The 14,458-nt window shown below is 39.9% G+C and overlaps 1 protein-coding gene across 1 annotated transcript in view; it reads left to right on the plus strand.

The window, feature by feature from the left end:
- The window catches only part of STAC (SH3 and cysteine rich domain), a 721,335-nt gene that overhangs the window by 234,449 nt on the left and 472,428 nt on the right, over nucleotides 1-14,458 (plus strand). The window contains exon 2 of the mRNA XM_077269325.1: nucleotides 810-1,095. Within this exon, the coding sequence (XP_077125440.1) occupies nucleotides 810-1,095 (286 nt within the window). The remainder of the gene's footprint in view (nucleotides 1-809; nucleotides 1,096-14,458) is intronic.

Below are 14,458 nucleotides of genomic sequence, written 5' to 3' on the forward strand. Positions count from 1 at the left end.
CACAGTTTCAAAATGCATGTCACACTTTTCAGATTTATATCTTTAAAATATTTAGAAAACTCTGTTATTTCCATTACAATTCATAAATACTTACTACTTTGTATTGCATAAAATCCCAATAAAATACATTTAGGTTTGTGTGTGTAATGTGAAAAATTGTGGAAAAGGTCAGGGGCTATGAATACTTTTTCAGGCATCAAGGCATTGTATTACTACTCTTGATTCCTCAGTGTCTGCTGGTAAACGATAATTGACATAATATGAGAGAAAATCTTTTTTAAAGAATGAGAGTTTTTTTTTCTTTAAATGTTTGGCCTTTTCACAGTATTTAGGTTTTTCAACAGTGCGAGACTGATTTACCCTTCAGTCCCTATGTCCCATGTATGGCATTTGTTTGACGCTACCATACAGGACTTTTTGACATATTATAAATTGGGTTCTCCTGGATTTGGTCAAATATAACCTTCACTTGACTTTACTTTACTAGAATAAATTATTTATGAATATGTCTATAGAAAATGTCACACTGTGTATTTTTATCGTAGAACTGACCCCATAGTTCTTTTTCGAAAGGGATTTATAGAATTCTTCTAAGCTGGCCTTTATGCTATAATGATGAAGAACTCTAAATATTAGATCAATAAGAAATATCAAATGAATAGTAAAAAGGGATTTTGTTAGCTTTCTACAAGGCTATGAGGGTTTAGCTTTCCGTTACCATCTTTCTTAAGTGGATAATACTTTGATGAAAAAAATTATTAAATGAAAGTCAAATGTTTGATTTCTAAATATTTCTTTATTGTTTACAGCTCCAAAAACTAAAGAAATCACTGTCTTTCAAGACCAAGAGTGTACGGAGTAAAAGTGCTGACAACTTCTTCCAAAGAACTAATATTGAAATGAAATTCCAAGTAGATCAAGTAGATTTGGAGCCAGAAGGTAGTCCAATCAATGCCAGCCAGATCCAGAGCTCCGAGACTCAGCCTTCAACCCCAACCAAAGTCCCACAGCCACCTGACAGCAAAGTGCATGTTTTTCAGGAGCATGTCTTTAAAAAGCCCACTTTTTGTGATGTGTGCAACCACATGATTGTAGGTAAGACAAGTCTTATAACAGCTGAAAGGATTCTGTGCAGATGTGACACATATGTACACAACAATTCATTCACCATTATTTTACTTGTATGATCATATTATCTGATACAAAACCTTCTTTACTGTTTTGTTATCTCTATCTTATCAGCCACTCAGTAGGACACAAGTCTTATTTTATTTGGCACTTGACCAGGTCAGTTTGTAAGTATGCATTAAATATAATACATATACATTCTTGCAGAACACGTGTGTTCCAAGAGGTGCTGGATGTTTCTTTAGGCACTGTTCACATTTTCAGTTGTCATTCACTTCTAAAGAATTGAAAGTATTAATTTTTTTTTAGCAAACTAAGGAACAATGGAAGCAAACTGTTATCCTTCCTTTTGTTACAGATCCGTTTTACTAGATGTATCTTTAAGTACCTCCAGTGTTCTGGGCATGTGGAGTGCGTAAAAAAAAGATTGGTTAAAGAATAACATAACAGATGACTATGCTTTCAGATATGTTTTCTATGGACTTTAATGTAAAAAAAAGATATTATCCAGTTGCTATCTGATTTTTTTTTTGGTTGGACAATAAGTTGTGCAGAGTAGGGTTGAGCGAAACGGGTCGACAATTTTCAGAAGTCGCCGACTTTTGGCAAAGTCGGGTTTCATGAAACACCCGACCCGACCCCTGTGTGGGGTCGGCCATGAAGTCGGCGATCTTCTGAATCTGAAATCGGAATTCCGATACCGATTCCCGATATGTTTAAGATATCGGGAATTGGTATCGGAATTCAGATTTAAGTGTAAAATAAAGAATTAAAATAAAAAATATCGCTATACTTACCCTCTGACGGGCCCTGGTACTAACCGGGAACCTTCCTTCCTTAGAATCAGCCTTCCAGGACCTCGCGGTGACGTCGCGGTGACGTCGCGGCTTGTGATTGGTGTGCGGCCGCCCATGTGACCGTGACGTCACCGGAGGTCCTGTAAGGGCTGATTCTTAGGAAGGAAGGCTGCCGGAACGACGCAGAGCGTGTCCGAGAGTGAGTATATACCTAATAGGAATATACTCACCCTCGGCTTCGTTCCGGCAGCCTTCCTTCCTAAGAATCAGCCCTTCCAGGACCTCCGGTGACGTCACGGTCACATGGGCGGCCGCGCACCAATCACAAGCCGCGACGTCACCGCGAGGTCCTGGAAGGCTGATTCTAAGGAAGGAAGGTTCCCGGTTAGTACCAGGGCCCGTCAGAGTGTAAGTATAGCGATATTTTTTATTTTAATTCTTTATTTTACACTTAAATATGGATCCCAGGGCCTGAAGGAGAGTTTCCGCTCCTTCAGACCCTGGGAACCATTGGAAACCCAATGCACTGCATTGGGTTTCGAGTTTCGTCCGACCCCGACTTTTTTATAGGATCGGCCGATTTCACTCGACCCGACTTTTGAAAAAGTCGGGTTTCGTGAAATCCGACCCGATCCTATAAAAGTAAAGGTCGCTCAACCCTAGTGCAGAGTACTGTACTTTTTTGAACCAGCTGATCATGTACTGGAACATCAATCCACAATGGATCCTAAATCTAAGTAACTACTGGAGATGTGAACATAGCCTATGGTGGATAGGGATTCAGCGTTCAGGATACATTTCCAAGCTTTGTTCAACCCTTTAGTACTCTTTTAATGGCCAATATATACAGTATTTTGCAATTGTGAAGTATAGGGCTCATGAGATTCATTTGGGTTCGGATCTCCTGACTGTATGTATCAGAATGTTCATAAAATTCATAGGGTGGAACTCTAAAAATATTAGGTGACATGTATATGAATTATATTTGTGTGCAAAAAATTTCATATTTTGCTTAATATTTTATATTAGTGGGTCAGTAATTAATGGATTCATTAATTAATCTTGGCATTCTATATTGGGAGGCATAATATTAGGCTTTCAGTAGTAAGTTGTTTTTTTTGCTAGAATTGCAGTTTGACGATGCTGTAGAGTATTGTGTATGTACAGTAAACTAATTGATGTTCATGTCAATTATATATCTCATACTAAGCAGCTCTCTCACAGAACAAAATAAGCTTTCTTGCAAAAACAATGAGAGTTCTAGGTTCACACTGCGTTTTGTACAATCCGTTTAACGGATCCGTTAAACGCATGTCCAGAAATGAACCAAATTTGGTGAAAATTTGGCTTCACGTTAATGCATGTGTTAACGCACGTGACTGCATTATGCCATTTTGATGTCCGTTCGTGAAGCATCCGTTTGTCTGCGTTCAGGCACTGTCAATAAAGTTGTTCTGTTTTTTTTTTTTTTGCTCTTTTGTCAGCGTTGGGTGTGTATGGAAAACATTCTCCATTTTGCAAGCATTGAGTGAACTTCTGCTAGCAAGATGTTTGTGGCTGAGCTTGTTAGATTTCACTTGATGCAGTTGCGACTTCGGCGGAGAAGGCGTATTTCCCAAAGGAGATATTGGATCCATGAAGTGAATTTTTTACGGAATACATATGGTGCCTTTCACACCCTGTATGTTCAGCTTCGGGATCATCCCTTTAAATTTCAATGTTATCTTCGGATGTCCATTGCGACCTTTGATGTTCTGCTCTCGCATGTGAAGGATGAGATACATAATCAGCGCAGCACTTTCCGTGATAGCATTTGTGCGGAGCAACGTTTAGTGGTGACTTTGAGGTAATTATCCTTTTTTAACATTGTTCTATTGAAAAAGACAGGATGTAATTTTATCGTGGAGCATATCTCTTATAATTATGTACACTTTGGCAATTGTCCGATTCCATTTTAACTTGCCATTATTTTAGTTGTCCTTTAAAATCTTATCAATATGTCCATAGGGCTAATTTTTTTTCTTTATGTCCAACAGATATCTGGCTACCGGAGAATCTTTTGCGTCACTGCATTTTCAGTTTCGACTGGGGAAATCAACCGTTTGCCAACTAGTTCGTGAAACTTGTGATGCCATTTGGAACAACTTACAACCACTTGTGCTACCAACCCCGACAATGGATATGTGGCTATCGATTTCCAAACATTTTGAGCATGTGGCTAATTTCCCCAATTGTATTGGTGCCGTGGATGGCAAGCACATTCAGATTCAGAAACGAGTGCATAGTGGGTCCCTCTACTATAACTAAAAGAAATACTTTTCTATTGTATTGATGGCTATTGCGGATGCAAGATACCGTTTTGTTGCTGTGGATATTGGTGCATATGGACGGACGAACGATTCCAGAGTCTTCAAAGAGTCCAACATGGGGAAATGTTTGTACAGCAACAACTTCAACATACCCTCAGCACGACCTCTTCCGGGGACCGAAGGCCCAAGTTTGCCCTATGTTTTAGTTGGGGATGAGGCGTTCCAACTTGGACGCAATCTCCAGGTGGTTGACCCCGATGACTGAGTCGAACCTCATGAGCATAGATTCGACAACTGTTCGGTCTACAGTTGAAATAATGAGGATTCGTGATCAATTTGCAAATTACTTCATACATGAAGGTCTTGTTCCATGGCAAGACAGACATGTGTGAAAATGTTGAAGCCTGTTTATATTGGTGCAATGTGTGGGGAAATTCCCTTTTTTTTCCTTTTTTTAAATTTGTTAATATTACCTCAATCAATTGTAAAAAGAATATGAAATGTTATAATAACAGTTAACTTTACTAAAAAATATTCTGATGACATTGTGCGTCCAACCTGATTGATGGTAAACATTTTAACATTTGAGATCCCATAAGGATGAACAAAAACACACAGGATTAACTTGTGTACAAAAAAAGTTTACACAAACAATTTAAACGCAGGAATTGCCAAAGTTTGGTTTAAACAGTAGTTACATACTGTGATATTGTGCGGGCGTATTGTCTGCCCAACTGTACGCTGGACTGGTACATTGCCTTTGCATTTCCATACTTGGATCACCCTGGCCTCTGTATTGTGGTTTGTATGACGCCATGTCCATGGTTCTTGGTCTCGAGGAAGTGGGTTCCTGGGGGCCCAAAAATTCCTCAACTAGGTCATTTAATCTTTGCCTAAACATTATATTTCTGTGAGCTGGTATATTTTGAACTGCATATGAACATATGACAAAAGCAGGAGCTTCCACTCATTGGCTGCATATATAGATTCACGGGATTGCAATTCCGTTATTTCCCGCCTTAGATCTCTGTGTTCACTGCGACACAGATCCTCTAACCGTTGGAGTCCATCTACAATTATGGCATCAACTTCATCTTTGGCAGATGCTCGCTTGCGTCCGTGGTGTGCTTGCAAATGGGCACTGACAACAGGAGCTACAGTACTACTCCCCAATGATCGTGGCTCGCTCAGGCCAGACACATCTTCAGCGCCCGTCTGCTGGCTTGTTTCCTGTAGAGATGGCTCCGGTTCCTCTGCCTCTCGAGGCGCAGCAGTACTGCATATCGTTCTATAACCAAAAAAATAATAATTTATTTAAGAGATTTTAATTAAATACTTGTTCGTCTCTCACACCGAAGCTTTTTACTTACGAGCGCTGGGACAACGTTTTCTGTAGAAACAACAATTGCTCATAATGAACATAGGGGGTGACACGTTTGCCATCAGATCCACTGGGGGTGTTTTGGCTGGTGCGGAAGTCCCATACAAATCGATCTCTAATGGATCTCCACCGGGTATGGATAGCTTCGGCTTCACAGAATAAAACAAAAAAATAATTATTTGACAGCTCGCAATCTTTACATTTTGCACGTTAAGTTCAGCAATAATTACCAATTTTTTTCTTAGACGATGCGGACTTATCCAAATATCCTGGGTCCAACTGGCATATCATTTTCTCACACAACTTCTGTTTTTTTATAATATCGTGGTGGGAGCTGTCACTTTGATCCCATATGGACGGATTAGCTTCCACTAGTGTTATAAGTGTCTCGTTCTCTATGTCCAAGGGCTCTTCGTCAACCACAATATTCCTTCGTTTTTTGGCGAGCTGCTTGGACTATGTAAACACAAAACGTTATATTAAAATGTAGAATTTCATTTTTGGTTGAATAACTTTATCTCATCGCCAAAATTACATTTTATTCTTAATGACTTTATATCCAATTTTTTTTGCTTTTTTAAAACACTTTAAATTTTTATAAACTGTATTACAATGTTTAATTGTTAATTTTTGTTGGCTGTCCTTGTAGTGTTTGGTTTATGTTATGATATGTATGTTGTTTTTAACCAGGATTTTAAACGTAGTTTTATATATATGTTTCTTGTCTTATGTTTCTATTGTATGTTTGATTTTTTAATAAAAAAAAAAAAAGAAAAAAGGAAACAACTAATTAGTATTTTTTTTGTCTAAAAGGAACATTTTGAGTGATATTTACCACTTCTAGGTGAGGTGAAGACAGACGGCGAGGCTGTTTCTTTTTTTTCCCTTTTCAACAACCTATGGTGTAGTAAAAAAAAAATAAATTAGAATTATTGTATCAAGTAATTTATGTGTTAATTAAAGACACAAAATGTGTGGCATGTACCTTCTTTGTCACTTTTGCCAATTTTTTTGGGGTGGCCTGGCAGGATCGGGATCAGAAGATTCCTATTTGCAATAAAACATGATTACACATTATTACCTCAATACACTGGAGTGACACACAACATTATTGTGGCTTTTTAAATCTAAAGCATACCGATTGTGAAGAGAACACTGCAGACACGCTGCTGCTGCTTGATCCCTCACTATCCGACATCTGTGTACAAACAAAACAATACATTTAGTACACACACATCTGATAGACACTACACACTCAAATGATGTACACAGACAAATATATACATAGAATTGTACTTACATTGCCTCTGATCGCTTGCAAGACACACACACACTGTGCTACACACACACACTGTGCTGCTGGCGTTTTCACAATATGTGTTGGCAGAGTATATGCTCCAAAATGGCTGCAATCATATTTCCTGTCACATGACCACATGGACCCTCATGGACCACCCACCACCCTCATTAAAGCTATCCAACGTATGGCTTCATTTGGACATTTTGATTGATTTGCATCTGGCTGCGTTTGCAATAGACTTTAATGGCAGAATTAGTGCTTCCGTTAATCTTGCGTTAGCTTGACCGGACCCAAAAATGCTGCAGGCCGCGTTCGAAGGTACGTTATAAAAAAATGGAACATTGCAAACGCATGCCAATTTTGAAATGCGTTGCGATGCGTCATACAAATGAAAGTCTATGGGTGCTTTACAATGTCCGTTACATTGCGTTTTTAGTACTTAAAAACGTGTCCGTTAGACAGACTGCCCTAGCGCAATGTGAACCCAGCCTTAGTTACACTATAACATAATGTCTGACCCTTTAATGAGACGTCCAGCATAGCCAGAGATAAATGCCAAGCTCACCACCATCTAAGGACAGCATTGTTCATTGAGCTTGCTGAGTATTGATTTTACTCACACTCTTTGAGGTGTGAGAGGGAACCCACACAAACACAGGGAGATCATACAAACGCTTTGCTGATGTTATTGAGGAATTAACCAAAGGTAAATACATATACATAGAGACAGAAACAATACAAAATAAAAAGTGAGAGACGACATCAAAGAGCCATGTCGAGGCAGGAGGTATAGGAAATATAGCAGCAATATGTAAATATGAACCAATCAATATTGTATTCAAATGAATAAATATAACAAAAGGATTCAGTGCAGTCAGGATTTACATTCAGGATTCATTCTGGTCAGTTATGTAGAGTATTTTATATTATACAGAGTACTTAATACTGGGTGGGGACTATATGTAAACAATCCCTTAATATCCAATCATAGTGGAGAGAATAACATGTCCCTCATATGTCCTCCTTAAATAAAGTGAGAATGCACATGTATTCAAAGAAATGGCATAGGTACAACAAATAATCAAATTAAAGCGAAATTAGAAATGCTATAATAAAGTGCATAGTGCTATAGTGCCACCAATCATAGTACAGACTACCATACAAGATGAGTACAATAAACATAGTCACAACAAAGTACAGATCCATATAGTAAATGCAGGATGCTATAATGTAGTCTATCATAAGACGCATAATGTAGCCACAATAGTATATACTGTCCTCCAATATAAGAGCAAAGAGGGAATATGTATATGAGTAAAGGAGTAAATGCCTAATGTTAAGAAGAAACCCTCCAATTCTATATGGAACTTCACATTAGTAGGCCAAAAATAGCATGGAGAATGTAGATAGGAGTATCTAAAACCAACCTACTGTAGAGGTGGAATGAGAGGGACCCCAACTTTTTTTGGCCCGCTAATGTGAAGCTCCATATAGAATTGGAGGGTTTCGTCTTAACATTAGCCATTTACTCCTTTACTCGTGATCACCTGATCGTGGGTCACTGATGAGTTGACATGACAACTAGAGGTCTCCAGCAGACTTGTAAGGTTGTCACTGCCGGACTGCTATGACCACCGCCCAGTGGTCTGCACGCATAGCAAGTGAGCAATTCTGCTACATATAGGAGATCTTATCAGACAAGTGCAGCTTCTAGTCCCCATGGAGATTATTGAAGCATGTCAAAAGGTAAAAAAAAAAGTTTTAAAAAGAATAAAAAAAATTAAAGTTCAAATCACCCCCTTTTCGCCCCATTCAAAATAAAAAAAAAAAATTAAAAAAAGAAACATACACATATTTGGTATCGCCGCATTCAGAATTGCCCGATCTATCAATATAAATTTTTTTTTAACCCAATCGCTAAACGGCATAACGAGAAAAAAAGTAAAAACTCCGTAATTATGTTTTGTTGTTCACCGCAACACTGCATTAAAATGCAATAAATGGCTATCAAAAGATCGTATCTGCATCAAAATGGTATAATTAAAAACGTCAGATCGGCAAACAAAGAATAAGCCCTCACCCAACCCGAGATCACGAAAAATGGAGACGCTACGGGTATTGTAAAATGGAGCAAATAGTTTTTTTAAACACATTTAGGAATTTTTTTCACCACTTAAATAAAAAAGAACCTAGACATGTTTGGTGTCTATGAACTCAATGACCTGGAGAATCATAATGGCAGGCCAGTTTTAGCATTTAGTGAACATGGTAAAAAAAAAAAAAAGCTGTGGGATTGCACTTTTTTGCAATTTCACCACACTTGGAATTTTTTTCCTGTTTTCGAGTACACGACATGGTAAAACCAATGGAGTTGTTCAGAAGTACAACTCGTCTCACAAAAAACAAGCCCTCACATGGCCATTTTGACTTAAAAATAAAAAAGTTATGGCTCTGGGAAGAAGGGGAGCAAAAAATGAAAATACAAAATCAAAAATACCTCTTGTCGTTAAGGGGTTGAATAGTTACACAGCATGAAAATAAGCAAATGTGTAATGGATTTTTAATTTCCATACAGCAGTTATCAGCTCACCTTCTTTTTGCCACATCCCCTCATCTTCTAGAGAAATGCAGTTTTAAATCACCAGCCCCGAAGCTTTTATAATAAGCCTCTTAATTTTGTCCCTTTGCTCTCACTGTCCAGAGATGTATGCTTGTTTAAATGTCTTGTTATCACTATGTGTAAGTATAGTCATAAGTGCACACTCTGAAATAAATTACTGATAGCTGCATGTGTTACAGCAGAACTTGTGCTGAGCTTTATAGTTTTACTAATACTACAGTTCTACTACTTGCCAGAGCTGTCACTCAAAGAGGAGAGCCAAGCATGCTAGACAACAGGATGGAAGGAGATTAAGGGGAATGCATTGTTCTGAGCTGCTCAATACACAACTCAAGAATACCACTTTAAAGGGGTTGTCCGCTTTTGAATTAAAATCTGCAGTTAATGTCAACTGCAGTCATGTTGTTATGGTCGGCGGAACACACTAAATAAGATATGATAAAGTGTGTTCGCCACCCGGGGACCACAGTGCAGAGATGGTATACTGCAGCTAAGAGGACAATGACGAAACAAGCAGTGAGCGTAACGGACTCACACTGAGTTAAATGTCACTCAGTGGAGAAGCACATGGCTATGCCAATCACACAAAGCAACATGAAAGAAACTCTGCAGCAGAGCTGTGTTTATAGGCACACAGAGTGACCGCAGAGTGATAATGGCACTAAACGCGAAACCTGTTAGCTTCACAGGCGTACGCAAGCCCCACTGGAGCAGGGGAACCAGTAGTGGATTCCAAGCACTCATAGAACTCCTCTCTGGAGAAGCTGGAATTCTAAAGGCCTGACACCAGCCCTGAATTCGTACACACAATCTCATCTCCAGAGGAGCTGGATTTCTTAAGGCCTGTGCTGAGCACATACAACCGAGTCCACAGTACCGATAGATTCCTCACACACACAGAACATAAATGATCTTAGTGCACTGATGGGTGCGCCAAAGATCCTTTTATAGATTTTGTCAGACAGGACCTTACTCACGGGCCAATCCGGAGCCGGACCAGGACCTGAACATGTGACGGCCGACGAGCAAAGAGAAGTTGCTTCACGAGCATGTCCAGGAGAGCGAAATCTGGACTTAGTCTCAGAAGAGATGGCTCTCTGCAGTCACTTATTAGTTACCATAGTTGAACCCGGAGAGGAAGCAGTAACCATCCTCACAGACTGAGTCTGAGCAAGATGCCGAGACCAACATCTTTGCTGAGCAGCATCCACTGCAGTCGGAACAGAATGGGAAACTGCAGAGGAAGATAACGCCTGGGATCTATCCTGTGCAGTGGAAGAATCCCCACTTCTAACACATGTGACCGAAAGTGTGCTATATGCACGCTACCGGAACCAATCCGACTATACTGTTTCCAGCCTCAATCTGTACACTTACATTCAGCAAGGTTCTGCCTATCTAGTCAGATTATGGCCATGAGTATGCATATTGCATATTTGTGGTTACATGAGCGGACACCAAAGAATCCTCACAACGTGCAGTATAGTAGTGATGTAACGTGGCACAACTGTTGCGGTGCTCAAGTAGGGTCCCAAACCAAATAGTATAATTAATAAACTTGGCACTCAGCTTGATGAAGAGAATTTTTAATGCAGTCTGAAATGTAGCACATAAATCCCAGACGTTTCGGTCATGTAATGACCTTCATCAGTATACCGACAGCTGTTTTTTAAGAGGTGCATATCTAAATCTGTTAGACACCGTATCACTCTGTGGTGTATCTGTATAGGGCTGATTAGATCCGGTCAATAATGTGATTCTTTAACCACGGAATGTTTACCTTTAAAACAGAAAAATACTCCATGTAGCGGAATAGGTAGAGCATATGCCGTGGATCTTTTGGTTGGCTATAATGGTTAAGGTCCAGAAGAATGGAGCGTATGGCCAAACGCGGTGTCTGCTGCTCGTTAGATTCAAAGGAATGGAGCACAGTCAGCAAATCATGTGGTGCAGGCTGTACTTGGGAAGAACCCAATACCAGTCAAATAAGCGAGAAAACAGCCGCACTCTCTCGGGTTATAGCTTGCAAAGTGGTGTATTTATTCACATGTGTTTGACATTCAAATATATGTACACATACAGCAGGATAAGAAAAAAAGTGACGTTTCGACCCAGTTCCGGGTCTTTCTCAAACTGCAAGTAAACATAAAATACAATTAGTGTTTATGTACATAGAGCATAATGCGTGAAATTAATATTTACAACTATATATACAACTGTAATCACTAACTGCTGCTCGTTAGAGACCATCTTAATTGAGTGCTTGTGCCTGGGCTGGACAATTTTCTTGATACACATAGCATTGCGGATTATAGTTAAATTAGTGATAAAATGTACCAAGTTCAACCTTTCTGTGAAGAAAGGTTGAACTTGATGGACCTAGGTCTTTTTACAACCTATTTAACTATGTAAGACAGAAAGTAATTATAGAGAAAAATAAATTTTGTAAAAAACACAAATCAAAGGCAGCAAGTACACTGCTCAAAAAATAAAGGGAACACTTAAACAACAGAACATAACTCCAACTAAATCAAACTTCTGTGAAATCAAGCTGTCGACTCAACACTGTTTGACAATCAATTTCACATGCTGTTGTGCAAATGGAATAGAAAACAGATGGAAATTATTGGCAATTATCAAGACACACTCAATAAAGGAGTGGTTCTGCAGGTGGAGACCACAGACCACATCTCAGTACCAATGCTTTCTAGATGGTGTTTTGGTCAGTTTTGAATGTTGGTTGTCCTTTCACACTCGTGGTAACATGAGACAGACTCTGCAACCTACACAAGTGGCTCAGGTAATGCAGCTCATCCAGAATGGCACATCAATGCGAGCTGTGGCAAGAAGGTTTGCTGTGTCTGTTAGCGTAGTGTTCAGAGGCTGGAGGCGCTACCAGGAGACAGGCCAGTACACCAGGAGATGTGGAGGGGGCTATAGGAGGGCAACAACCCAGCAGCAGGACTGCTACCTCAGCCTTTGTGCAAGGAGGAACAGGAGGAGCACTGCCAGAGCCCTGAAAAATGACCTCCAAGAGGCTACAAATGTGCATGTGCCTGCACAAACAGTTAGAAACCAACTCCATGAGGATGGTCTGAGTGCCAGACGTCCACAAATGGGGGTTGTGCTCACAGCCCAACAACGTGCAGGACACTTTCCCATTTGCACCACCAGGACTGGCAAATTCACCACTGCCACTGTGTGCTCTTCACAGATTAAAGCAGGTTCACACTGAGCACATGTGACAGACATGACAGAGTCTGGAGATGCCGTGGCGAGCGATCTGCTGCCTGCAACATCCTTCAGCATCACTGGTTTGGCAGTAGGTCAGTCATGGCGTGCGGTGGCATTTCTTTGGAGAGCCGTGCAGCCCTCCATGTACTCGCCAGAGGTAGCCTGACTGCCATTAGGTACTGAGATGAGATCCTCATACCCCTTGTGAGGGGTGATATGCAGGTGCGGTTGGCCCTGGGTTCCTCCTAATGCAGGAAAATGCCTGACCTCATGTGGCTGGAGTGTGTCAGCAGGTCCTGCAAGATGAAGGTATTAAAGCTATGGACTGGCCCGCCCATTCCCCAGACTTGAATCTGATTGAACACATCTGGGACATCAAGTCTCGAACCATCCACCAACGTCACGTTGCACCACAGACTGTCCAGGAGTTGGCAGATGCTTTAGTCCAGGTCTGGGAGGAGACCATCCGCCACTTCATCAGGAGCATGCCCAGGCATTGTAGGGAGATCAAACAGGCATGTGGAGGCCACACACACTACTGAGCATCATTTCCTTTTCTTGAAGCATTTCCAGTGAAGTTGGATCAGCCTGTAACTTTATTTTCCACTTTGATTTTGAGCATCATTCAAACTCCAGACCTCTGTGGGATATTAGTTGTGATTTACGTTGATCATTGTTCTCAACACATTCCACTTTGTAATGAATAAAGATTTACAACTGGAATATCTCATTCAGTGATATCTAGGATGTGGGATTTTAGTGGTTCCTTTATTTTTTTGAGCAGTGTATTAAAACAGCTCAATTCCAAAGATAGTAAAAAATATTCAACTGTATAAACAGTAAGAAACTCAAAAATTATAATGGTGGGCCCCTCAAAAATAATCTGTAGTGATGGAAGAGGATGAGTGAAAAGCCAATATACTAAATGCCTTCTTTTTTACAGTATTTACACATGAAAATCCCATGACACACAACATTATCAGGGTGATAAATTCTCCTTTAAGTTTCACCTGATTAACTCAGCAGGAAGTATGGTGCTGTCACAAAAACCATAAAGCAATCACATAATCTGGCCTGGATGGCATACATTCCCGAATAATGCAAGAATTAAGTACCATGATGACAGACTATAATTATAATATTCAAGTCTTCCATAATAAATGTTTTGTTTTTTACCACAGGATTGGTGCATAGCAAAAGCGGGCCAATGTAAAAAAAAAAAATTGACAAAATCTGAGCCTGGAATTTATAGGTCGGTAAATTCTACCTGTAGTGTGGGTAAAGTCTTTGAAGGTATTCTAAGAAATGCTATCCTGTATTATTGCAATAAAAATTTCCTAATATCAACATGGGTTTATTGGTCCTGTTAGACTAATCTGATCAGCTTTTATGAAGATGGAAGTTCCAGGAAAAACCAAGATAATGCTGTGGAAGTCCTGGATCTGGACACTTCAAAAGCATTTGATTCATTTATGCAGGGGTGGGATTCAAATTTTTAGCAGGTTCTGTGTTTGTGTGTAAGAAAACTACACCCATTTTTAAGCCACACCCATTTACACACACCTTTTCCTCAAACATATACAAGTAGGGGTGCAGTCAAACCATACCTCCCAACTTTTGAAGAAGGGAAAGAGGGACAAAGGATGCGGCGCGCCTTGGCAAATTTTAGGCCACGCCTCTGACCACACC

This window comes from Ranitomeya variabilis, chromosome 6 (assembly GCF_051348905.1).
Source record: "Ranitomeya variabilis isolate aRanVar5 chromosome 6, aRanVar5.hap1, whole genome shotgun sequence".
Lineage (NCBI taxonomy): Eukaryota > Metazoa > Chordata > Amphibia > Anura > Dendrobatidae > Ranitomeya > Ranitomeya variabilis.